Raw genomic sequence first — 24,033 nt, 5'->3', positions numbered from 1 at the left:
ACCATTTGTCCAGCCTGGCTGATCTTCTGACAAGACTCAGCTACCTTTCCTGACAGATGTATAAGGAGGGGATTTGGAAAACCTGCCTCATATCACGGGGATGGAGAACTGCGCTTCTCAATTCCCCTCTACTAGAAAGTGGTTCCTTCTGCTGAGATGGTGGCCCATACATGTACTGATACTGAGTGCAACAACAGAACGTCACGACTCTCCTTGGCTAGAACAGGTGTTTATTCACGCCATCATAACAGAATCGGTGGAAAGACCACTCTCTTCTCTTTAGGTCCTTTTACTCTGCTTATCGCTATGATGTGGTGTACACCTAGACAAGACATTCCTATTTATGATTCTGCTGTCGACCCTTGAATGACACAGTGTTAATAACTAAAGGATAAACCATGCCTGTGTGGCTTCTGTAGTAACAAGAATAGTGAAGAGGAGGACAGTCGTTCTATTTTCTCTTCTAATACCTGGCACCACTATTATCTAGGGATTTCAAAGCTCTTTAAAAATATTAATTTATTAACCCTCTCAACACCTCCAGGGAGATACTGTAGGTAAAGAACATGGAGGTCACTTCACCCACACCTCAGATCAAATGCAGCAGCTGTCTAGCAGCATGCAACTACACTACACATCAGTCTGAAACAGGAAATGAGGATTACTCTATCCAATTGGAACTGGAGGAGAAATTTACAGACATAATTTAACTACCCAGACTGGAGATCAGCTAGGGCCCTTGGGGTTTTATAGATGGAGCTCCCATGGCACTTCTAGTAAATCACAAGTGGTCAGAAACTTAGTTTTACATCTGACTGGAAAGATGGCCTCTCCAACAGCACAGTGCCCCCAAATCCATGCTGAGGCACTGGTTTAGTGCAAAATCAGGTGGAGGAATTCCTCTATTGTCTCACCACCACTGTCTGCAGCAACCAGGCATTCAAACAAATCATCTTATTAATTTGTTAAGCATCAGTGAACTCAAGTATTGACCTGGCCTGACCTAGTTTAGCTTGTGAAATCAATTGAGATCACAGCACAAGGCAGTGGGGCTGCTGGTATGCCAAGTGGAGGCTCACACACATTTACAGATTAACAGGAGGTGGCACAAGAGAAGCCAGAAGGGAAAGAGAGGCACTTTCCCACTCCCCAAACAGAGTCACCAGTATAATTTACAAAATAAAAATGTGCAAAAACAAACTGGTTTATTATAACATCTGACCTATTAGTTTTAAACTTGATTAATATTGATGTGCTCTAGATTAATTCAAATGGGCTTAACATTTAAAATACCCAAGAAAGAACAATAGTTTTGAATAGTTTAAAATATGAACGCCACTAAAATGGAAACTGGGACAGCTACAATGCTCTGTTCATTTTACCTGCTCATTAGGGTCTGATTTGAAGATAAGGTGGTGATGTGGTTCCTGGTACAAACAAACAAAAAATTGCTAGTGGCTCATTTTCATCCACTAATTTCCTTTGTCGGCATACTGAGAGTCTGGTAACAATTTGCTTAACCCTTTGCCTGCTAGCTGCACTGCAAATTCAAGTTGTGTATGGGTGTGGTTTTCCTCGAAAGATGGTCTGACATAGTTAAAATGCTGCATCTACTGCTGCCCACATAAAGATGGTTGGAAAGATTACTAAAGTCAGTAGTCTGGCCAAACCTTAAAAATGGTTGCTACTTTTGCGGAGCAAAACAATGACAAGATGTCTAGTCATCAATGCACAAATTCTGCCAACCACTAAAAGATTGGATGCCTTCTGTGCCAAAACCTAATCTGGGCTGTGAATCAAGAGATGAAATCCCTCCTTTCTATTTACAACATGCAAGTACACATCAGAGGCAATACTAAGGACGGAAGTTATAAGACATCTTTCCTGACCACTTGCATTCAGAACGGATCAAACATATCAGTGGCCTCACAAATCTCCTGCCTTTCCAATTCCAGCAGTAAGAGGAAGCCACTGGCTGCAACTCAGAAAAACTGGTTCAACTCCCAATCCGGCTACAGATTTCCTGTTGGGGACTTTGGGAAAGTCACTTAATCTGTCTGTGCCTTAGTTCCCCAACTGTAAAGTGAGGATAATAATTCTTCACTTTCCCCAACTTTTATTTACTTAGACTATCAACTTTTCAAGATAGAAGTGTCCCTTTCTAGATATCTGTATTGCACTAGCATAACTATATTGTTCATTTGTATTATGGCAGAACATGCAGCCCGAACCCTACTGTGACAGCTGCAGTAACCTTTTTATAGCAGGGAGGAGGGATAGCTCAGTGGTTTGAGCATTGGCCTGCTAAACCCAGGGTTGTCAGTTCAATCCTTGAGGGGGCCACTTAGGGATCTGGGGCAAAATCAGTATTTGGGCCTGCTAGTGAAGGCAGGGGGCTGGACTCAGTGACCTTTCACAGTCCCTTTCAGCTCTGTGAGATAGGTATATCTTCATATATTGTTATATTATATTTATTAAAGTAAGACATGAGACAAATTTGGTCACACTGCATACAGGTATCTAACAGTAAAAACAAGCAAAATGCAGAAAGCGGCAGGTGTTAAGATGAACGCTCACTGCTCTGATATTGGCTTCCCTGAATTCCTCAAGGAGTCTACTCCACGGGCTCTGTGCGACAGAGAGGTGAGGCCTGACATCAAGGGAAGGATGTGTTTGTGTAAATGCACGTGCCCCTGATCCAGCAATGGCCCCTCCACTCAGCTCCTGCTCAGATAAATCTGAATCCTGGCATGTCTAAACTACATCCATGGGAACAGAAAGGCTATAGTATGTGGCTTGCCATTATACAGAGATTCATAAGGCTGCTTTTATGGGGATCATGTGCACCCATTTGGGGCAGCTGTGAAATGGGGCCTCTGGCATGTGCATGTAACTGCACAGTACCTAAGTCGTCAGGCACAAGTCACACGTGCACTCAAGCAGTGTACACATGTAGGCAGTGGTTCAGACTTCCTGGATACCCCAGAAGAGGATTTGTGGAGTTAGCGGAGTGCATCCTATGGCACAAAACTTCTGTGCATAGGACACAAATTAACAACACGATTGCTAGAATAGGTACACTAGATAGCACAGCAGGTGCATTCTGTCTGGCACATCTGACAACAATCAAGAGATCAGTTTTACAGGATTTGCTGGACTGGTTATTTGTTTCATCAAGCTTTAGGCATGCATAAGTTACAAAGAGAGCTATTCCAGCACACTCATGCTGTGGATGAATGGTTCCACAACTAAGCACTGCTTCTTTGACTTCATAACAGTTATGCTTTCCCAAGACAAAGTGTGAATGCAAGACAAAGGTAAATAAAGGCAGAGAAAAGTATCAGAGTGACATGACTAAACTAAACTAGAACAATCATATGACCAAAGAGGCACCGAGAAGCCACTGGAAAGATACACAATGAAATCCATGGATTTTTCACAAATGCTATGGCAATTAATTTCTTTATATAGTATCATCTGCTATATGGGATATGCAAACTGCAGATGTAGTAAACATAACGGTAATAGCTCCTTGGCAGGAAAGGTTTAACAGAGCGGAAATTAGAAAGCACTGAATTTATTTTGCCAAGCCAAATCTAGTGAACAGAATCCCACTCCCCCTCCTCTACCACAACCCTTGAGCTAATATTATCGTATCCCTTCCCACATCCAATGACATTATGTCAGCCATGGTCAGCCGGTAGACAGCGACTCAGCCACAGACCACAGGAACTCAGACTTCTTTCTGCAAATCTATAGCCCAGTTAATGGAACACTGCCCACACAACCACAAAATGCCATGTTTTAAACATGAACGCCTCATGGTGAAGTCCTGGCAAGTTCTTTCACTTAAGTACCCAATCACAATTCCAGACTATTAAGGGCTTCCGGCTCTAATGAAAGGTACTTAGTATTCAGTTCGCTGAGCTGCTGCTAGAAATGTGAGTAGCTTTGTGAAAGAACTTCACCTATGAATGTTTCTCCCCAGGCTTACCCTGTAGCTCAGATATTTCCCTATTAATTATCCATTCCCCTCGCATCTCACCGACCCTAAGATGGTCTGTTGGTCTTACTCATTCCACAAAGAGCTCTACAAAGCCCCGCACAGTCCGTACCAGTTCCAGTCCAGAACTAAAGATATTCCAAAAATAAAGAGCATAATCAATTTTCAAGAGAAACTCTTCAGGAAATACTGGTACTCAGCGCACAAGGGTCAGAATACCATGAAGCAATTTTCACAATGGTGGACACCACAGTTACAATACTGCCCTGCACACATTAACATTTTGTACTTAGTGCTTGTTTCGCCCTTAAGTCTTGACATGCTTGACAAACATGATCAACTACCATTCTTCTCATTTTACGGAGGGGAAAGCAGAGCCACAGTGAGCGAAGTCATTTGCTCAAAGTCACAGAGTCAGTCAACAGAAACCAAGGCTCCCGACTCCCAGTCCTACATCCTATTGACTAGTCAATGCTGCCTCCCAGTAATAACCTGGAGTACAGGACAAATCTAATGGAGATATTCAGGGCATTGAGAAGTTTGCCAGATACCTGCATGCCAGAAGCAAATATACGACACCCTGATTGCCTGCTCCATGACTGCAAGGTCCAGGAGCAGCACTTTGAAACACCAATCATCCTCAACAATAGTTGGAAGGGTTTGTACTGAATCTCCATGAAGGTGCCTGCGCCTGGACCCTAATACAAAGCTCACCCCACAGAAACAGATATACTTTGTACACCTGCCCCTTCAAGCAATCCTAGCAATTCTCTTCTTCCACATCCTCATACCTCCTTCCCTTCTAATCTATCCCACCACATTCCATCTCAAGAGGGAAGAAGGATGAGGTTTGCATAGATTCTCAATCGAGCTGTCTGACTCTGCTCCAGAGTTCTGGAGTAGACAGCAGATATGGTGCATGGAGAACTTCTGGGATCAGCAGCACTGAAGATGAGGCCCTCAATGCAGACAAGACAAATGTGGCTCTTCTTCAGCATGAGCTGCTGGGGGGACAAGCAGTCAGGATCACTTCTTAGTAAGGAGCGGCCTACACTCACCACTCATAACTGCACAGTGCCATACGAGTTTCCAGCCATTGAAATAGACTCATAGACTCATAGGACTGGAAGGGACCTCGAGAGGTCATCGAGTGCAGTCCCCTGCCCTCATGGCAGGATCAAATACTGTCTAGACCATCCCAGAGAGACATTTATCTAACCTACGCTTAAATATCTCCAGAGATGGGGATTCCACAACTTCCCTAGGCAATTTATTCCAGTGTTTAACTCCCCTGACAGTTAGGAACTTTTTCCTAATGTCCAACCTAAATCTCCCTTGCTGCAGTTTAAGCCCATTGCTTCTTGTTCTATCATTGGAGGCTAAGGCGAACAAGTTTTCTCCCTCCTCCTGATGACACCCTTTTAGATACCTGAAAACTGCTATCATGTATAGGCCATGTATTTGTCATGAATTGGCCCTGGAATAAAGAATTCCTCAAGAGCCTCTTCTAAGAGGTGCTGCAAAATATGTAGGCATCTTCAACAGCCCTCACAGCTCGTGGTCAACAGCCCTTCCTTTAACATTTTGGTTTTTATACTCTTTCTGTTACAACTGCAAAATCTAGTTCTGTAGTTATATTGCTGACAGATTAAGAGATAAACAAGTAACCCAGCTGAATGCATAAGAATTGCACAAGTGCAAGGTTGAACTGTAGAGAGGCATTAACTGCACTTATAAATTTCAGACTTTGCTTTTCATAAGCCTTGAAGTCCTCAAAAAAGGTCAACTCCATTTCAATTACTGCACATTTGGTCAGAAAGTTAAATGATTTGCATACTGATTTTGGGGGGTGTCACGGCATCCACTCATCGTAAGTGGTGCCTCTTGCTAGCCGTCCTGCGGATTAGCTATGCCAGCTTGCGCTCTCCTGCCAGTGTTGTCTTCTCCCATCTCGTCTCGTTCTACTGCCCTGCTGACTCGGATCTGCAGCTTCCTGCTGTGGCTTAGCCTTCAGGCCAAGTCACTAAAGTCCTCCCCTTCCAGGGAATTCATAGTCTTTCAAGACCTGTTGTCTGGCTAGTGCCTCCAATGCCCTTGCCACTTCCCAGGGGCTGGTGGGGGAACCCAGGCCCACCCTGTACACTGGGTTCCAGCCCAGGAACTCAATAACAAGCAGCCACAGTCTTTTACAGTCCTACCTCTTGCTTCTGTTTTCCTGGGCTTCTTCCTACACATCTGGCTTTCCTCCTTTCTGGGTTTGCCAGACTCCAACTCCCTCCACTCAAGGAGTGACTGCAGCCTACTACTCAGCAGTCTTTCCCAAGAGCACCAGCCCCGGACTGCAGCCACCTACCTGGCTTTATACAAGGCCTGCCTATTTCAACACAGGTGAGCCTGTTTCTAATTAGCTGCCTCCAACCTAACGCTCCCCTGCTTGCAGGCTAATTAGCTGACTGAGCTGGCCCAATGCAGCTCTTGCTGGGCTAGTATGAAGAGCACACCCAGTCCCAGGAGGACCATAATGCATTGTCCTAATTTACATTTCCACCTTTCCCCTCACCTTCTCTCAAAAGCAGACAGTCCTAGAAACTTCAATTGAGTTTAATGCATAAAGTCGTGAAATATAGTTTACAAGACCCATTTTTTTGTCCAGAGAGCTGTACTATGGAATTTATCCTTGGGTAAGGGAAGGAGGTGGGGTTATTTTGGGCGCCTCAATTATTGGGGGCACAACCTGAGGCAATTTACAGGGACCAGATTTTTCAGAAAGCAGGTGCTCAGTATTTCAGATTCAGTATCCAGGCCTCTCAATTTGGGTACTTGAAAATGGAGGTCTTCAAAATCAGACACTTTGGAAAATCTTGGTTGGGTGTATTAGGAATATTAGAATGGCCCCTTGAGGCCAAAGGGGCTCTGGTGAACTCTGAAATGATTAGTGGGACTTTCTCAGGGTTTTGTTTTGTTTTAAAAAAGATCTCTAGTCTGTTTCCCTGCAAAGACAACTTTTCAACTGTCTGGGTTTCTGTTAAGTCTAATCTTACTTCTGACATCCCTGAGGTGCTAGTAGTGATTTCTGTTAACTATAATGGTTTTTTTGCAAGGTTTTCATTTTTAGCCTCCTTAAAATTACTGCTGCGTACTTGTAAACTCAGGTCCAAATTAATTAAAAAGGAGTTCTGAGTCTGGCATTACGTGAGAGAAGGAGAAAGAACAACTACAGGCTGAAACAGAATAAGTGGCTATTTTACGACGCTATCATGAAACCACAAAAGCATCATTCAAGTGAGAGACAGGAAAAGGACAACGCCAGGAACACTCCCAATATATTCTTTACAAAATATTTTAAAGGGGAACAATTGGTTTGAAAGTCACATCTGTCTAAAAATATCGGGTTCATTACAGATATAAGTAACATGTAAGTTAGTGAAGATATATTCCTTTGGTTTTCCAGGTTGTTTACTTTGCGTACTTGACAGCACTCTGTGCATGGTCAGTCTCTCTGCTGCTGTAAAGGCAGCAACAACAGGAGAAAAATGTTTTATTTTATTTTTTAAGGAATTTAAAACAAATTCAGGACCTAATATTTTAAGGCAGCTGCAGTAGACTGGATTTTTTTTTAAAAAGTTAGCCTTTTTACTGCAACCTTGTCCCTGCCCCCACATTCCTCTGTCCAATCCACCAGTTGGATCTTGTATCTAAACTAGACTACGAGCTCTTGGGGGTAGGGACCGTTTCTACTATATGTTTTTACCACACACAGTGGAATGGCTCCCCCAGCTGTTACTGCAATACAGATAAATGATCGTTCAAAATCAAGTCAATGGCGTCTGTTTAAAGAGCTGTAAAACAGGGAAGGAGAAAGTATAAGTGGGCATAATGTGATCTGGAAAATCAGTATTGAAACATTTAATTTTCAGTGTAGCAGGGAGGTGGCATGAGCGTGCGACTTTTCAATGAATCAAAATCCCAGAGCTATTTTCACCGTGATGATAAATCCCCGATTTCTCAACAAAACAAGGCAAAAACCCCCAAACCAACAAAAGGAGGCGGAAAGCAAACTGAGGGTTGGATTTTTTTATGTTCATCCAGAGTTCCAGAGAAAGAGAGGATAAGGTGACCTAGGCTATGGTGAATGAAGAGCTTTGTGTATAAGACCTAGAGGTGAACCCTACCCCTCTTCAGAGAGTTTCTGTTTAGAGGGAGGGCCCAAGGAAAGGGCTTTGGTATATGCTGCTTTAACCTGGGCTCATTTTGACAGTACCTGTTTAAGTTCCTGAGTTTCTGACTCAGACACAATTTGTTTTTGCTTTTGCAGCTGAGCCTGCCCGCCTCCGCCTTCTCCCGATGAGGATCCAGGTTGCACCACGCTTGCTATGCGTCCAGTGGCTGTAAAGAGAAAATCAGACAGTTATTCAGTGACATCTGCTGGACCAGGTGGAGAATGCAGGATGTAAGACCAAGTGAAGAGTTTTATGGTTTGCACAGTGGAGGCTTCTGTTGGGATGCAAGAGGAACTCAAATGAGAATTATCACATTTAATGTGGGGAGGGACAGCTCAGTGGTTTGAGCATTGGCCCCTAAGGGAACGGGGGTAAAAATCTGTCTGGGGATTGGTCCTGCTTGGAGCAGAAGGTTGGACTAGATGACCTCCTGAGATCCCTTCCAACCCTCATATTCTATGACTCTTTCTCTGAAATAAAATCCATTATCTATGTAACACATCAGAGATCATGCGACAGTCATAACTACACAAACGACTTCTCAGGCTAGTCTGCAGAATGTACCAATTGGAAGGCCTGCTGTGCCCCAGACAAGCTACTTAGTACCAGGGGGCCAATTGCTAAAAGGTTAATTTTGGATCCCAAGCAGCCGTTTGAAGCAGACGACACTTCGGAGGCAAGGTGTTTGTTCCGTACAGGAAAAACGTAGGCTCTTTCTGCTTCCCCTTCACGCGTTAGTCAATTCAATTTGCAAAACACAGCTTGCCCTGGAGAACACCTGTGAATCCTGTCAGCTAGCCTCGGAACAAAAGGGCAATGCTGACGATAACAGCGCGCACAGAGCTAATCAGTGCACCAGCACGGATTTGACTTCTGAAGCAGCATGCCACCTGTCCTTTATTTAAAGCATCGGCTCCTATTGCAATATCTGATACCTCCTGTCCCAGAGAAGTGCTACGATTAAAGGCCATTATTTGTAATACAGATTGTCTCGGGTGTTTAGCACCACCCATATTTATGTATCAAGACACAACAAACATCCCAGAAGTGGTCCCACTGAAAGGGGCACTGAACGTCCACGGAAGTTGCCACTGCCTGCTATTGCACTGACCTAACACGGCACAGCGACAACAGCTGCTGGAGACATCAGGACAGAAAGCAAATAAGTCGGAAGCTGGAGCTCGCTCTGGATCCAAAGAACTGGTGCCAAGCTGGCTGGCTGCCTGACAGCACATACGCTACTACTTTGGATAGCGTTACTTCTTAATGAAAAAGGAGACAAAAGCTAAACTAAAAATACAAAAACCTAAATCCCTCACATGTAATTACTGCAACCTCATAATCCCCTGGAATGATTTGGTTATCAGGCTCTCCGTTACTTGACTCAGACAGTCAAGCTGTAAGATAAGCAAGTCATACACTGTGCTAGTACTATTTGTCCAACTTCCTCTTATATCCTCTCAGCCACTAAGTATCAAACACTATTTTTCTTTTAAAATACTGTTTGTAGTAAACTACTACTGCAATCTTGTTTAAAGGAACATGGAAAAACCTTCTGCCTATGGTTAGACAAGATTCTTTGGGTCTCTTACCAACTGAGTGCCATTTAAAACTAGTTAATTCATTAGAATATTCATATTCAGTATTCATTCACTACTTAATTCACTGGGAAATATACTCTGCCCTGTTTATCTTGATGAAAAGAGAAATAGGAAAGGACATGATAAAAGGTACACGAAATAATGAATGGACTACAGGAGGAGATTGGGCATATTTTATTTACTTAATAAAAAGGAGATTAATTAAACTGAAAGGCAGCAACATTTAAAGGCGATTAATGGAAATATGTTTTCTTCACCCAAATCACAATTGGCCCAGGGAACTCATTGCCACAAGTTATCATTGAGGTCAAGAGCTTAGCAGGCGTCAAAAAAGTATTGGACATTTATATGGATAACAAGAGAACCTAGTTATAATAGTAAGGATTAAAAATTCAGGAGTTTTGGAAGGGATGTAAAAAACTCTCATGCTGCAGGACATAAGCCAACCTCTAACTATTGGGGGTTAGGAGGACACTTTCCTTGGGGGAAGGCTACCCCATAGCTGTGCACTGTTGGATTTTTTGTACATTTCTCTGAAATAGCTTATTACTGGCCAGATAGTCTATGGGTCTGATGAAGTCCAGCAAAACCTCTCTTACATTAAGGCACAAGAACTAGATAATTGTAGGCTGTTGAACACCCTGTATGGGTTTGTCCAATGGGCTAAAGCTAGTAAGCAAATCTAGGCAATCAGACAATTTGTTTCAAGCAAACTAGAAGATACAGAATGTTTCAATGAGGGTTGTACTCGAACCCAAGTCAAAACTATGAGAAAAATATACATTCTGTATACATATATATGTTCTGTTAAAACCAAGGGAATGCCATGGGTTAGCATCTGCTGTTACAGAAAGTCTCAAATGTAAAGACCACTGTAGAAAAGATTATATGTGTCTTTTAGTTAGTGAATCAGAATTCAGCATCTGAAAAAAAAATTATTTTTTCCTTTAGAAAAAATCCATTTCCACCAGAGCTATGGAAAAACCCCATAGGTTAAATGCAGTCAGTGTCTGCCATCTTGTGGCAACAATATGTCACTGACACTGGATCTACAGAATGAACAAACAAGGGAAAGACATTTTGGTGGAGTCACAGACGTCATGATTTCCACAACCTCCAGTTTCTTCTATTGGTGTTTCCAACTTAAACAGTAAAAATGCAGGTGGGGATAGGACAGCAACTCGACTCACTGACTCAGCTCCAAACAGAGCAGAGCAGAGCACCGAGAAACGAAGCAAAATAAGGCTTTATAACCAATTATTTTATGTAACAAGCATTAAGTCTATCAGGAACTGAACACCAATTTGCTTGGATAATTCGGTGCTTGGAAATCAGCAGGTTGTTTTTCCTCTAAGTTGTTGTGCTTACATTTTAGTGCCAAGTGCCTAAGAGTTATTTCCTTAAACATTAACAAGCTTTTCCAAGCCCCGGTCCTTGAAGAGTGGTCAACAAGAGAACATTTTGTCCCTGCTGAAATCCAATTTTAGTTCAGTGCACAGAAAGCATGTTGGTTTCATCTGTTATTTTGCCATGTCAGCTCTCTATTGCTGCTCAGATTTTTAAATGCACTGAGAATATATCTTTTTAACTGGTTTGTTCCTCAGTCAACTGCCCATTAAAAAAAAACAAAAAACCATCCATATATCAGTACCAGTGTTGTCCTGCCACCTCTCACCATGCTATCTGAGTGCGTTGCAGGTTAAAATGGCAATAGTGAAATTCCGACTGGACTTCAAGGAAACACTAGCTCTTCTCCCATTGGGGGTTACGGAAAACGATGCTTGCAGATTTTTTTTTTATTATTATTCTTTTTTTGAGTGGATGGGGAAGGAGAATATTGATAGTGAATTTCATTCTGGTTGTGATGGAAAGGTTTTTAATTTTGCAGCATATCCTTAAAATGGCCATACTATGGATTCATCTACTCTCCTCTAGAACCAGTGGGTTCTCGTGCACAAATAATATGGTTCTAAAAACAAAATTACTTGGTATGGGAGCTGGGAGTAATAGGATTCTGCTGCTTTTTGGTCTGCTGTAATTTTAATCATTATTATTATTAATAGCATGTCCGTTGAAGTTGGTGTTTAACACCTTGGTCATTTGAAATCATGCAGGGATGAAAGTTAGCAGTTTTAAACAGGCTGTGATTAACTCAATGACAGGTTCAGTTCAGAACTACCTCTAGCTGTCATCAGCCACAAGAAAAAAAGCAATGACACACAACTCAAGCATGTGGGGGATGGGAACAGAAAGGGTGTGGATCTCAAAAGACCACTGTTAAAAGACAGGCACAAAATCCAATAGGGGCAAGAGAGCAAAGAGGTACTTAAAATGGAGGAAGGAACCTGAAGGAAACTCAGATCTAAACTAATCATTTTCAAAAGCTCAGCACTTTCTGAAAATCAGGCCCCTGTAAGATGTCTCAAGTTGGGCTCTTGCCGGAGGGCGGGGAGGAAGAGGGAGAGAATCAAGGTACTCATAGTGACTGACTGCTTTTGAAAATGTAGGCCTCGCGATATACAACCAAACCCAGGCAAAATTATGCTCAAGCTGGTAGGTAAATGCTTAACCCATCTCTCCATCCCCACCCCTTGCTCTCAGATATAGGTACCTGTCACTAGTGATGCTGGCTAATATTGCTCTCTTACGGTCAAAGATTACCTTTTATCATTTGCGTGGGCTCATCATCATTAGATTATTAAGGCAAGGAAGAGGACTTTCACTGTAAAACCTGCACAGGTTTTCTTCCAAATTTTGTGAAATGTTGAAGAACAGTTGCTACTCATGAACCAGCTTTGTGACTGATTGCTTCATTTCTGTCATTTACCTGATTGCCAAATGGAATTGCCCAGATCTGCCTGAGGAGATTTCCTTGCACCGAAAAATCCCAATGCATCTTCCAAAAACTGTATTTTCTTGCTAAACTGCATTTCCAAGACTGGGATTGCTTCTGGCATCTTTGCTGCCAACAGCCTGTAAGAGGTGTCTGGCTTCCCAATAAACCTCTGACGGATGCTGACCTCGTATGGCGTATGAACTTTGATATCATCTACGTCTTTCAGTTCAAACCGGTGAATGACCTGAGAATTGGAGTCACTGATTTCCAGGCCAGAAACCAGAAGTGTGAATTTTCCTGGCATGACATTAGAATTCGTTCCATGGGTGATGATAACTGGAATTTTGATTATTACTCCTTCCTGGTTCTTTGACCCTGAAATCGTGGCTTCTTCCTTCGGCTTTGCTTCCAATGGCCCTTTCCAGAGTTTGCCACGGAATGGCCACCAAGAAGGCGATTCAAGTTCCGTCAACAACCTAATGAGGAAGAGATGATATAAAAAGAGTGAAATCTAGCAGGAAGTCCCCACCATCCTCCTACCTCTGAACAAATTATCTTTCTTGATTAAGTAATAAACACTTGAAAACAAACTCTTCATTCCTCTAATCATTTAAAAGAACCCACTTTGCACTTCTAAAGCATATTGCATCCAGAGATCTCAAAGCACTTTAGAAATAGTAGGGAGAAACCCCAGCACCCCACTTGTTAAAGCAAGAGAAATAAGTGACTCATTCAAGCAAATCCAGGTCAGAGCTGGGAACCAAAACTCGGAATCAAGTCCCTTATTTTCACCATGAATATGCACCAGATGTTCAAGTTTATTATTTGTTACCTGGGCACTGAGGAAACATTGTGCTGTGTGCACAAATCTGGAACTTACTCATGGGGGAAATATGAGGGCTGATGTTCCTTGGTCATTTTCTGTCAGTGTCAGAAGCAATGTGAAACAGAGGATTTTGGGAGCTAGGAGCAATATATGAACTGAGCCTCCCCCCCACCACCCCCAAAAAATGACCACTAAGGAGAGGTCCAGAGGGAGTGAGGGAAGGTTGGAGAGCGAGCCCATCCCACATTCACTCTGCTGAGGCCAGCCCAGCTCCCTGCTCTGGGTGTTGCAACCTGGTTCACGGGGTCACAGCACGACTCGGGGTCGCCAGACCACACCTGAGTGGTACTGCGACCCTGTGAACCAGGCTGCGATGCCACTTGGTCTGGCGCCCTCTCTAATGGGAGGCCCATTGCATCCATCTCCCCCATCCCCCAAGACCAAACTGAAAAGTCTACAGCTCAACTGAAAGCAGAATGGGCATCTTTACATGAAAACTGTTTTACTTTGGATGTTACCTAGTAGTAGACGAGGGATCAGCAACCTTTGGCATGCAGCCCGTCAGGGAAATCCACTGGCGGGCTGGGCCAGTTTGTTTATGGGCAGCATCCGCAGGTTTGGCTGATCGCAACTCCCACTGGCCGCAGTTCGCCATTCCAGGCTAATGGGGGCTGCGGGAAGCGGCGTGGGCTGAGGGATGTGCTGGCCACTACTTCCTGCAGCTCTCATTGGCCTGGAATGGCAAACAGCAGCCAGAGGGAGCTGTGATCAGCCAAACCTGCAGACGCTGCAGGTAAACAAACTGGCCTGGCCCGCCAATGGATTTCCCTGACAGGCCGCGTGCCAAAGGCTAGAGATCCCTGTAGTAGACGCTTAGTTATTAATGTGATTTTCACTTTCTAGCTTCATTAGAAATGGACTTAGCAGATAAAGATAAAACAATTTAAAACAAACACCCTCGCACAACAAATGCCAGAATAGAGCGTCTTTACTTTTGTAAAAGCTCATTGAGAAATCTTGGCACAATAAGGTCCTTGTAGGAGTTTTCATGGTTTATGGGCATTTGTTGGAAAAGTTTGGCTTAATCCTGTTTGCATTTTCCATGCTCTAGAAAGGTACTACCCAATGCAATGATGCATCACATTGGCACGATCTTGCAAATAAGTAATTATAGGAGTATTAAAGCTGTTTTACATGAGATTCTGAGACCTCAAGATCCTGTTTAGTTTGGCTGCAAACACAGAATTTAATCTCAAAAGGAAGCTATACCAAATACACTTTCTTCATGAGCCATCAAAGTTCTGTACAAGGTTCAAACAGGCCTGCTAAAAGACATTCATCTACTTTGAAAAATAAAAGTAAGAAAGGCCAAAAAGAAATCAATTTGGGAACAAGCCAGTGAATTTATAATAATAGAGAAAAGCAGAATAAACTGCTTCAAGACCTTACTCCCAACTACAATATGAATATCAGTAATATCTTACATTACTCATGCAAGATGAGTAATGGCTCTGGAGCGGACTGCTGAGATCCTGTACTCTTCCTAAAAATGACAGGATGAGAATGATGGAGCAGAAACGTTTAAAAGAGAATTTTAAAGTGTCACATTATTGCTGCTTTAGGGCCCCATTCTGTAGCCATGAAGATCAACTGTAATTTTCGGGCATGGAGAAACTCTGAAAACCACACCCTGTAAGCATGCACCAAGGCAGCATTATGGGGCATGAACACCCTGGAGCAGTGGTTCTCAACCTATGGCCCAATCAGCACAGAGCTGCGGTCCACATGACATCTTCAGGGCCATATAGGTAGTATTGTATGCGGCCCACAATGGCAACTAGGTTGAGAACCACTGCCCTGGAGTCAGCTGAAAATGAGAAATTTAAAACAAATCTTTTAAAGCATTAAAAGTAACTAACTAGAAAGATGGGAACATATTTACATGGTCTGGTTTCTATACAAAGCACACTATGATAGTATTCTCCACTTCGTTTTTACTGAGGTTTATCCTTCTCTAATTCACTTCTTTACGCACCATGAGGCAGTGACATTTTGGTTGTGTTATCGGTCTGACTGATGACAAGATTTTGCAATTGCACAGACCCCTGAATGATCTTGCCAACTGACCTTGGCTTCCACGAAGCTCACAGGTCAAATAGCAGGATCAGGGTCTTTGGTTGTAAACTCCCAAGGCCAGGAAACTTGCGTCATGTGTATCTAAAGTGTCCTGCACATCAATGACATCATATCAACAGATTTATAAAACCGGGTAAGTCTGTTTTCATCTTAAGATTCAGTCGCACCAGACTCAATTTTGCTCATTGACACATCCATGCAATTCCAGTGCAAGGCAACTGGAAATGAGCTTGCAAACATGAGAGTAGGGTTCGGTACACTGTATATTAAGGTACACAGTACATATAGCATAATAATCCAAAACACTCCACAAGATAAGGCTATGCTGAGTTTTGAGCATTTAAAGATGTCAGTGTAATACAAAAGGTTACACTTTTGTATGTAATATTTAAATTTGTTTCTTAAATAAGGGGAAAATAGATTAAAACACTGATCTCTTGACTGATTTCACAGTGTACTTCTACCATCCCTAGCATGTACAAAAGTTTTTTCCACAAATCAGGTATGTTACATATCTTTAAAGGGTTTCTTATTAGTATCAATTCCTTTGTCTTGACCTATAGTTGAAGTAGCAAAAGACACAAGATTAACAACCAACTTATAATGGTCAGACTCCGTTCACACAGCCTGGCTTGAGTAGTGTCCACTGTATTTCCCAATCCCTTTGTGTACCATAGTAGGGGCTCAGACACAGATTCTCCTGCTTCTCAATTTAGGCATGTGTTTGACGTTTTGGCAAGGCAAGGGTGCACTGCAACCATGCCTGCCCTCAGCCCTTCCCTCTGGAATTTATTTGGGTTGGGCCCCAGCCACTTGAGAAGCTTCCCAAATGCAAAGATTTTCTTCCTCCTGCCTCGAAGAGAGAGTTTTATCTTTTACAAGCATAGCAGGAAGAGCATCTTTCAATGGAGTGCTTTGGATTGGAAAGACCCCCTCAGACACCTCACTCTCCCCTCCAGGACATCTGACCCCCCATTTTCCCTTAAAATCTGATCCACAGGTGAGGGGTCTGGCATTTCAGATGCAGAGCCTTCATCCTCCTCCTGGGGAAAAGCCTCCCTACAAAGTGTGGGCAGACCTTCCTGTTCCCCCTCACTTTCCGTCTGGACTTCCTCTCTGGGTTCCCTTCTGGGACAGACACTTCCCTGTCCCCCTACCACCGCACAATTGACCCTGATTCAGTCGTGGGCTCACAGCTACCAGCTATGACAGACCCTTCACTGGCCAGCAAAATCCCCCCCGCCCCCCATTTCACTCAGGTTGGGCTTGCTTCCAGCTACAGAGCCCTTGGGGTCTGTTCCCACCAAAGCTGTTGTCAGGACCTCAACTTCCATCTCCGGGATACATGTCTCTGTGCACCCTAGGGTAGGACTTGTCCCCTGCTGACCTGCAACTTTCTGGCAGCCAACAGCTGGGAAGGCCTCCCTGTTACAAAGTGGAGCATCCCCCTCTCCCAGGGAGATGATCACAGGCAGGAGCTGGCTCTATTCGGCCTTCTCGCAGGGACTTGCCTTGAGCCACGGGGCTACAAGAACTGGTTCCGACCATCCCTGCGAGTAACTTTAGATCATCAGGTATCGCAAAATAGAAAGCTGTAACAAACAAGTATGGTGAAATCGCTGTTGCCTGTTATTGCTAGCTTTGGATATTTTAGGATGAGAACATCAGCAGATGTTCCATTGCAAGAATGGCATGATAGCCAATTGGCACATATTGTAATAAGTTTGAGGTAAATGAAGTAACCTATGGGAAGAAACCCCCCAACCCTATTAGCATGAGGAAGTTAGGTTTTGGACAGAGAAGGCTGGACACTCTTATGAATATTCATGGCGGCCGTAAAACTCAATAACAGGGCTAACCATGGCCTATCGCATCGCAATCTTCTTGGCACACCAGATATAGGAGCCTCATGGATCACCTGTCCTAGGTCTCCGCAACAGACGGGGAGAGTACACAGCTACTCAGATGCTGGATATCTTGACTGTCCTGTATTACCTCTACCTACTTTGCTAGGTTGGAGAATCTGTGATTTTGCTAACTGTGCTCATAAAAACATTACAAGGTTAAGGGGCCTTTCCTAAGTGTGAGTGTCTCTCCTGCAGGGCTTTGAAGCGGAGCCTGGAGCTGGAGCGCAGAGCAGCTCTGGAGCAGTGAAGCTGCAGGTTTTTGCCTGGAGCAGAGCCCGAGCACAGCTCCAAAGCCCTGCTCTCCTGCGCTAATAATTCTGGTTCTGATTTGGCGGCAAAACTCTGCCAAACTTCAGAATGTTAATCTGGGAATTCTACCCAGGCTTAGAAGAGAAACTTTGCCTCAACCCTAACTGTAAAACATTTGCTACTGCAAACTAGTGCAGGCAGGAAAAGCTGGTATAATAATTTGTGGTCCTCTGGGCTATCTAATTGTAAGATCATGACAAAAATATACAAGCTAACATTTGACAGGTAATTAACAAGGTTCTACAAAGCCATGCTTCCCAAGCCTTTATAGAAAAGAAATCATACTACACAAATATCAACCAGCCAGGAGCGCAAGGGCAGTAAATAACTCCCAAGTATACAAATATACCCAAGACTGTATTATACTGCAGGAAGCCAAATGCTTCACGCACAGTCGCAAGGAATTATCTTCTACCCAGGGGTAATTTATTCTATTGCCATTCTATCAATTTCAGGTTGTAATCAGGCATCTATTATCGTGGTATATAATGGAGAGTCGTTTGCTATCCTTTTATTTATTTATTTTTAAATGCAATGAAGCCACTAGCTGAAGAGTTTAATGTGACTATTTCCCTGATCTATGCTAATTAAAGTAGGACTTTGGCACAATAGTTACAATAAAGTAAATTGATCAGTGTTCTAGTGCTATGAATTTATTTTTTTCCCCTCTGTACAGCAAATGTGACTTCAGCTTAAGAGGAGAAAGCTGTCACCATCAGCTGTTTGAAAAATAAATTAAAAATCCAAACAAGTAAAGTGCAAAGTCAAAACACCTCATTAAGCTAATGATTTCTGGGTACAGTTTTAGGCCATTTGCATGTCAGTTAATCCATAGATGCAGTGAATAAATAGAATCTCAATTAGCATTTGTCCAATGTCTTCCTTTATTCTACCCACTTGTAAATCAAAGCATCTAACTTTCTTCAGTTCCATGAAGACACATACTTCCCCATGTATCTGAATCTAAAACAAATGTTTCTTCAAAAAAAACAATGAATATTGACTTTCTGAATCATTGTTTATTGTCAGAGAACTTTAAAAGTTGCTACCGAAGTTTTTAGTCTCCTTGGCTTTTCATTAAAGGGTGTAGAAAATATAATCAGAATCATTGTAAAATCAACACCACTTGCTCACAGATGTTATACCCACTGAAAAATAGAAACTTTTCAAAAGAAATTAGTTTGAACTTCATTATATCTGTCCCAGATCCCAGAAGGAACCTTTCAGCTGTATATCTCTAACATATATCTATATTACAATATACTTACCTCTACAAGTCTACTTTATGCCACTGCTGGATTCTACTTGCAGCATCGAAACTCTTACAAAACAGATTACATTTGCCTTCCGTCTCAGTAACTGTTAAAAGCTTTATAGAGACAAAATGTTCAAATTTAGGTGCTGAGCTCCCGCTCCTCTCACTGACTTCAACGTGAGATGTGGGAACTCAGCATCTCTGAAAAACAGGCCACTTATTTTAGAGGCCTAAATACGGATTTAGGTGTATAACTCATACACCTAAATATCTTAAATGTTCTAAGATGAAGCACATGCAGCCTGGGATCTTTAAAAAAATCAGTATAGGTTTTCTGTTCCTTACAAGAAAAGTACTTTCTGCAGATACAGTTTAGCTGACATTTTGATCAATGTGGGCAAGACAAAACAGAACCCAGGAGCTCATGCTTCCACAGCTGTACTGATTCTGCTGGCATCTAATAGTAGGGAGCATATGTAATGAAAAGCAAGTGGTTGCACAATTTGAAAACACATGTAGAACAGAGAGGTGCCCTTTCTACAGTCATTTCCCCAACTACAGCTGCACTAAGGCCAAAATTCCCCCATCCAAAATTGCAGGCTGCATGCTCAACACCTGTGCAGGGAGGGGAAAGGACACCTCCTCTCATAGACTCATAGACTCTAGGACTGGAAGGGATCTCGAGAGGTCATCGAGTCCAGTCCCCTGCCCTCATGGCAGGACCAAATACTGTCTAGATCATCCCTGATAGACATTTATCTAACCTACTCTTAAATATCTCCAGAGATGGAGATTAGCTGCCCAGCTCTCACATGTCCCCTCTGCAGTGAAAAGATCCATCTAGCAGTGGATTTTCCATCTCTGTCCCGTACACTAGAGATGGGCAAACTACAGCCCGCGGGACCATCCTGCCCAGCCCCTGAGCACCTGGCCTGGGATACTAGCCCCTGGCCCCTCCCCTGCTGTCTCCTCTCCCCCGCAGCCTCAGCTCCCCGCACCTCCAGTGCTCTGGCCCACCGCTCCTGCCAGGAAGTGTGGCACTGTGGCTGGCTCAAGCCGAGCCTCGCGGCTGTGAGCTCCTGCTGCCCTGAGCAGCATAGTAAGGGGACGGGGGGGTTGGATAGGGGCAGGAGGTCCAGGGGCGCAGTCAGGGAGGTGGAGGTTCTGGGGGGTGGTGGTCAGGGGAGGGGGAACAGGGGGCGTTGGATAGGCATTGGAGTCCCAGGGGGCCTGTCAGGAGCGGAGGTGTGGATAGGGGTTGGGGTAGTCAGGGGACGGGAAGTTGGATAGGGGGTGCGGTCCTTTGGAGGCAGTTAGGGATTAAGGGTCTCGGGAGGGGGTGGTCAGGGGACAAGGGGCAGGGGTGGTTGGATGGGTCGGAGGTTCTGAGGGGGGCAGCCAAGAGGCAGGAAGTGGGAGGGGTGGATAGGGGGCAAGGACCAGGCTGTTTGGGGAGGCACAGACTTCCCTACCAGGTCCTCCATACAGTCTCACAACCCGGGTGTGGCCCTCGGGCCAAACAGTTTGCTCACCCCTGCCGTACAGGGGGGAGAGCTGAGCACAGTGCAATGGTTATGCAGCTCCTGAACAGACCCCTCCCTTATAGAGTAAAACCACAGCAGGGGTTCTTCACGTGCAAGGAGGAGGGGGTAAAATTTACCCCAAGTGAAAATTAGTTTGGTAAGTTCTCATGCTAGCCCTAGGAGAGAATTATCGACTTCACAAAATCACCAGGCCATCTGACATACTCAGCACTCCCTAATTAACACAAAACTGGAAGAATAAAAGCATTGCAACTTGAAAAAAGGAATATGGAAGGGAGTCACATGAGTACTGAACATGAAAATCTAAGGTTTCAGACATATACAACATGAACTATCAATTATTGTTCAGCTCCAGTTACGCTACTGTACCTGTCTGCTACATCCATTTCAGAGTCAATCTTGTTCAGTCCTTTCACGATGTTATCAAACTGTTCACCCTGATAGTGGAGCACCTTTGTTGTATCCTCCATACGTTTCTGGGACGCAGCCAGTAAACCAGTCAGTTCTTTCCCTTTCGTCATTTGCAGAGAATCTGCCTGGGCGCCAGCCCCTGGGCACAACAGCAGCTGCTCTCTCCAGAAGTGCTCAAGAATGTTGAAGACCACGTTTCTGTTGGGCTGGAGGGAACTGAACCAGTGCTTGGTGGTCTTCTCCAGAATTGTGAGGGAGCTGAATATTAAACTGGAGGACTCCTTCTTGATCTCACTGATGCTGGAAAGATGGAAGCTGACCAGAAGTTCTCTGGTCTTGTCAGCTGTAAACCTGACCGCAATAGGAGTCAGTGAGAGTCTGCCAGAGACCCATCGTTTCTCAGTGTCTAAGTAATAGGAACAGGGCCACGCATGGATACATATGTCTGCATTCATTAGCTCACTGTTAGACTCCTCTTCTATACTGATGACAGACCTGTCACCTTCAAAGTGAGAAAAAGAAAACAAGTAAACAAGGCAGAAAAATACATCTGAGGTGATTCTTGTAAATTAGGGTGCACAGATTAAGGATGTCCCCATAGGCACCATACTGGTGAGTAACTGATCTCAGGCACCAGCCATCTTTCAGTGTTGCCACTAGGTCATCTCAGGTATGCAGGTAACCAGGGTTTGGCTGTTGTGAGCTTTAGGGGGTAGAAGTGGCCACCTCTTCTGATCCATCTCCAATTTCACCTTGAAAAGATTCCTCTTTTAAAAAAAAAAGGTATTTTATTATTGTTTCCTCTGACAGCAACTCCAGCCTTCCCCAGCCTCTCCTCCCCATTCCCAAATGATCATATTTCACTGAAATACTCTTATATTGTATATTTATTATATTTGAATCATTAGTATATGGTTGTATTTTGATCATCTGTAGTGCTGTGGTGGTGCTTCATAAATAAAATACTTTTATATGCATGCTTTATTCAGCATTTTTTTTAAAAATGTACCAAAATAGAGTATAGTTAGTGAAAAATTCCAACTTTGTATAAACGACCCAGGCTTTCATTTCCATACACATCAATTAATAAATTATTGTAAACACATAAGGCATTAGCTGCCTATTCACCATGTCTCAAAGTGGTGCCCGGGGGCATTCAAAGGTTAAGAGAAGCAGAAATGATTTCTACTATACTAAGCACAAGAGACAACTTGTTTGATTTACCAAAAGATACCAGTGCAGCCCTCTGAACATTATAGAATTCTTCACTGTTTAGCATGAACATTGTATAGCTCTTTAAAAATCTTCTTTGGTCAAACATAAGCAAGTGGCCCTATAGCCTGCTCCTACCACAAAACACATGTGCTGCATAGGATCCAAACTCAAGCCATGCCTGGAGTTTCCTTTATTGTTGACATAAACATTCCGAGCTCAACTGTTCCTATGGCAACCCCTATGTCCCTAGTTCCCTTAGCCCAGAGGTGAGCAAACTACAGCCAATGGGTCACATCCGGCCCACCAGCTGATTTAATCCAACCCTTGAGCTCCTGCTGGGAAGTGTGGTCTGGGGCTTGCCCCGCTCCGCGCAGCTCCTGGAAGCAGCAGCATGCCCCCCCCCCCAGCTCCTACGTTTAAGGGCAGCCAGGGGGCTCCGTGCACTGCCCCTGCCCCAAGTGCTGCCCCTGCAGCTCCCCTTGGCCAGAACTGCAGCCAATGGGAGCTGCACGGGCGGTGCCTGTGGGCTGGGCAGCGCGCAGAGCCGCCTGACTGCGCCTCTACATAGGAGCCAGAGGGGGGACATGCCACTGCTTCTGCGAGCTGCTTGAGTAAGAGCCACCCAGAGCCTGCACCCCTGAACCTCTTCTGTGCCCCAAGCCCCTGCCCCAGCCCTTGTCCCCCTCCCACCCTCCGAATCCCAGGATTAAATCATATCCCTGAAAAATGGTTTGTTCATGTCAAAAACTCAAAGATGGAATCGTAATTTTAGTGCACACGTGTTTGGTGGAAAAGGAGAGAGGGAGACAAGAACACAGCTTCCAAAAAATACACTTGGACCATCTCCTGCTCTGGTAGTCCCCTGCTTCTTTCTTTTGTCCTGTGACCTACTTTGTTCCTCTAAATTCGTTTCATTTCCCCAGAATTTTAATGCTCAGATTGTATGAGTTTGTACATTCAAAAAGTTATATAACAGCGACATTGTGTTCCTTACTCATATTACATCTTGTGAGCAGGCACTGAATAATAGTGATTTAAATGATCATGGATTAATTATCTTATTGACGTCTTTGATGAATCATAACAAAAATTACAGATCCTCAGTGTTGCAACACAGGCTTAAGGTACTATGGTACTTTATTTGCTGTAAGCAATGAAAGGGTAGGTTATTTACACCGTGTGGCCTCCAAAGTCAAATTAATCTAGACAGCAATTTACGTTGTGACACTAATGACTAGTTTGATTTCAACTGTGATCTGCTTCCCCTTGTGAGAATTTTCAGGAATTCTAATACAAGCCAAAAAGTTCACAATCTTCTTGCTTTGAATGCCATCAGTCTGATTCTCCTTTGGCCCGCATGCTACAACTAGTCACCAGATCTTGTATATCTAAGCACATACATTCATATACACTCCTGGCACTGATATTCCTACCTGTGGATCTAACTTTGGTTACTCACACTACTAATCACTTTTATATCAACGGGCCTATTTGCATAAGGACTACTCACACAGGGCCAGAATCCGACACATTCAACTTCAGTACCTTACTCCACAGGTAGCCGCACTGAAAATAATGTGAGTAAGGGCACCAGAATCCAGCCCATAGCAGATGTTTGCAAGATGAATTGTCACTTTTTGTCCTAGCAGGATTACCATCCTACACACACATTACATTATCTCCTTTACAACAACTTCAAGTCAGCTACTTTTCGGGCTGAGGCAAAATAAACAAGGAAATCCAGTAAATCTAGATAGGCTAACACTATCG

At 43.7% G+C, this 24,033-nt stretch overlaps 1 protein-coding gene across 10 annotated transcripts in view; it reads right to left on the bottom strand.

The window, feature by feature from the left end:
- SNAP47 (synaptosome associated protein 47) overlaps positions 1–24,033 on the bottom strand; it is a 115,643-nt gene that overhangs the window by 85,275 nt on the left and 6,335 nt on the right. For 8 of the 10 annotated variants that reach the window (XR_007772840.1, XR_007772839.1, XM_050942690.1 and 5 more), the window contains exons 2-4: positions 21,007–21,550; positions 12,652–13,136; positions 8,265–8,389 (exon numbers count right to left, since the gene is read on the bottom strand). Coding sequence is in view for 8 of the 10 variants with exons in the window: in XM_050942690.1 (XP_050798647.1) it covers positions 8,265–8,389; positions 12,652–13,136; positions 21,007–21,503 (1,107 nt within the window). In the remaining 2 variants the exon portion in view is untranslated. Of the gene's footprint in view, positions 1–5,285; positions 7,506–7,531; positions 7,843–8,264; positions 8,390–12,651; positions 13,137–21,006; positions 21,551–24,033 lie in introns of those variants that run through there. The other 2 variants (XM_050942695.1, XM_050942691.1) reach the window with 2 other exon arrangements.

Source organism: Gopherus flavomarginatus, chromosome 2 (genome assembly GCF_025201925.1).
Source record: "Gopherus flavomarginatus isolate rGopFla2 chromosome 2, rGopFla2.mat.asm, whole genome shotgun sequence".
NCBI classification, from domain to species: domain Eukaryota; kingdom Metazoa; phylum Chordata; order Testudines; family Testudinidae; genus Gopherus; species Gopherus flavomarginatus.
Note: the sequence above shows the minus strand (reverse complement) of the source record. Positions and strands in the feature narration are given on the sequence as shown.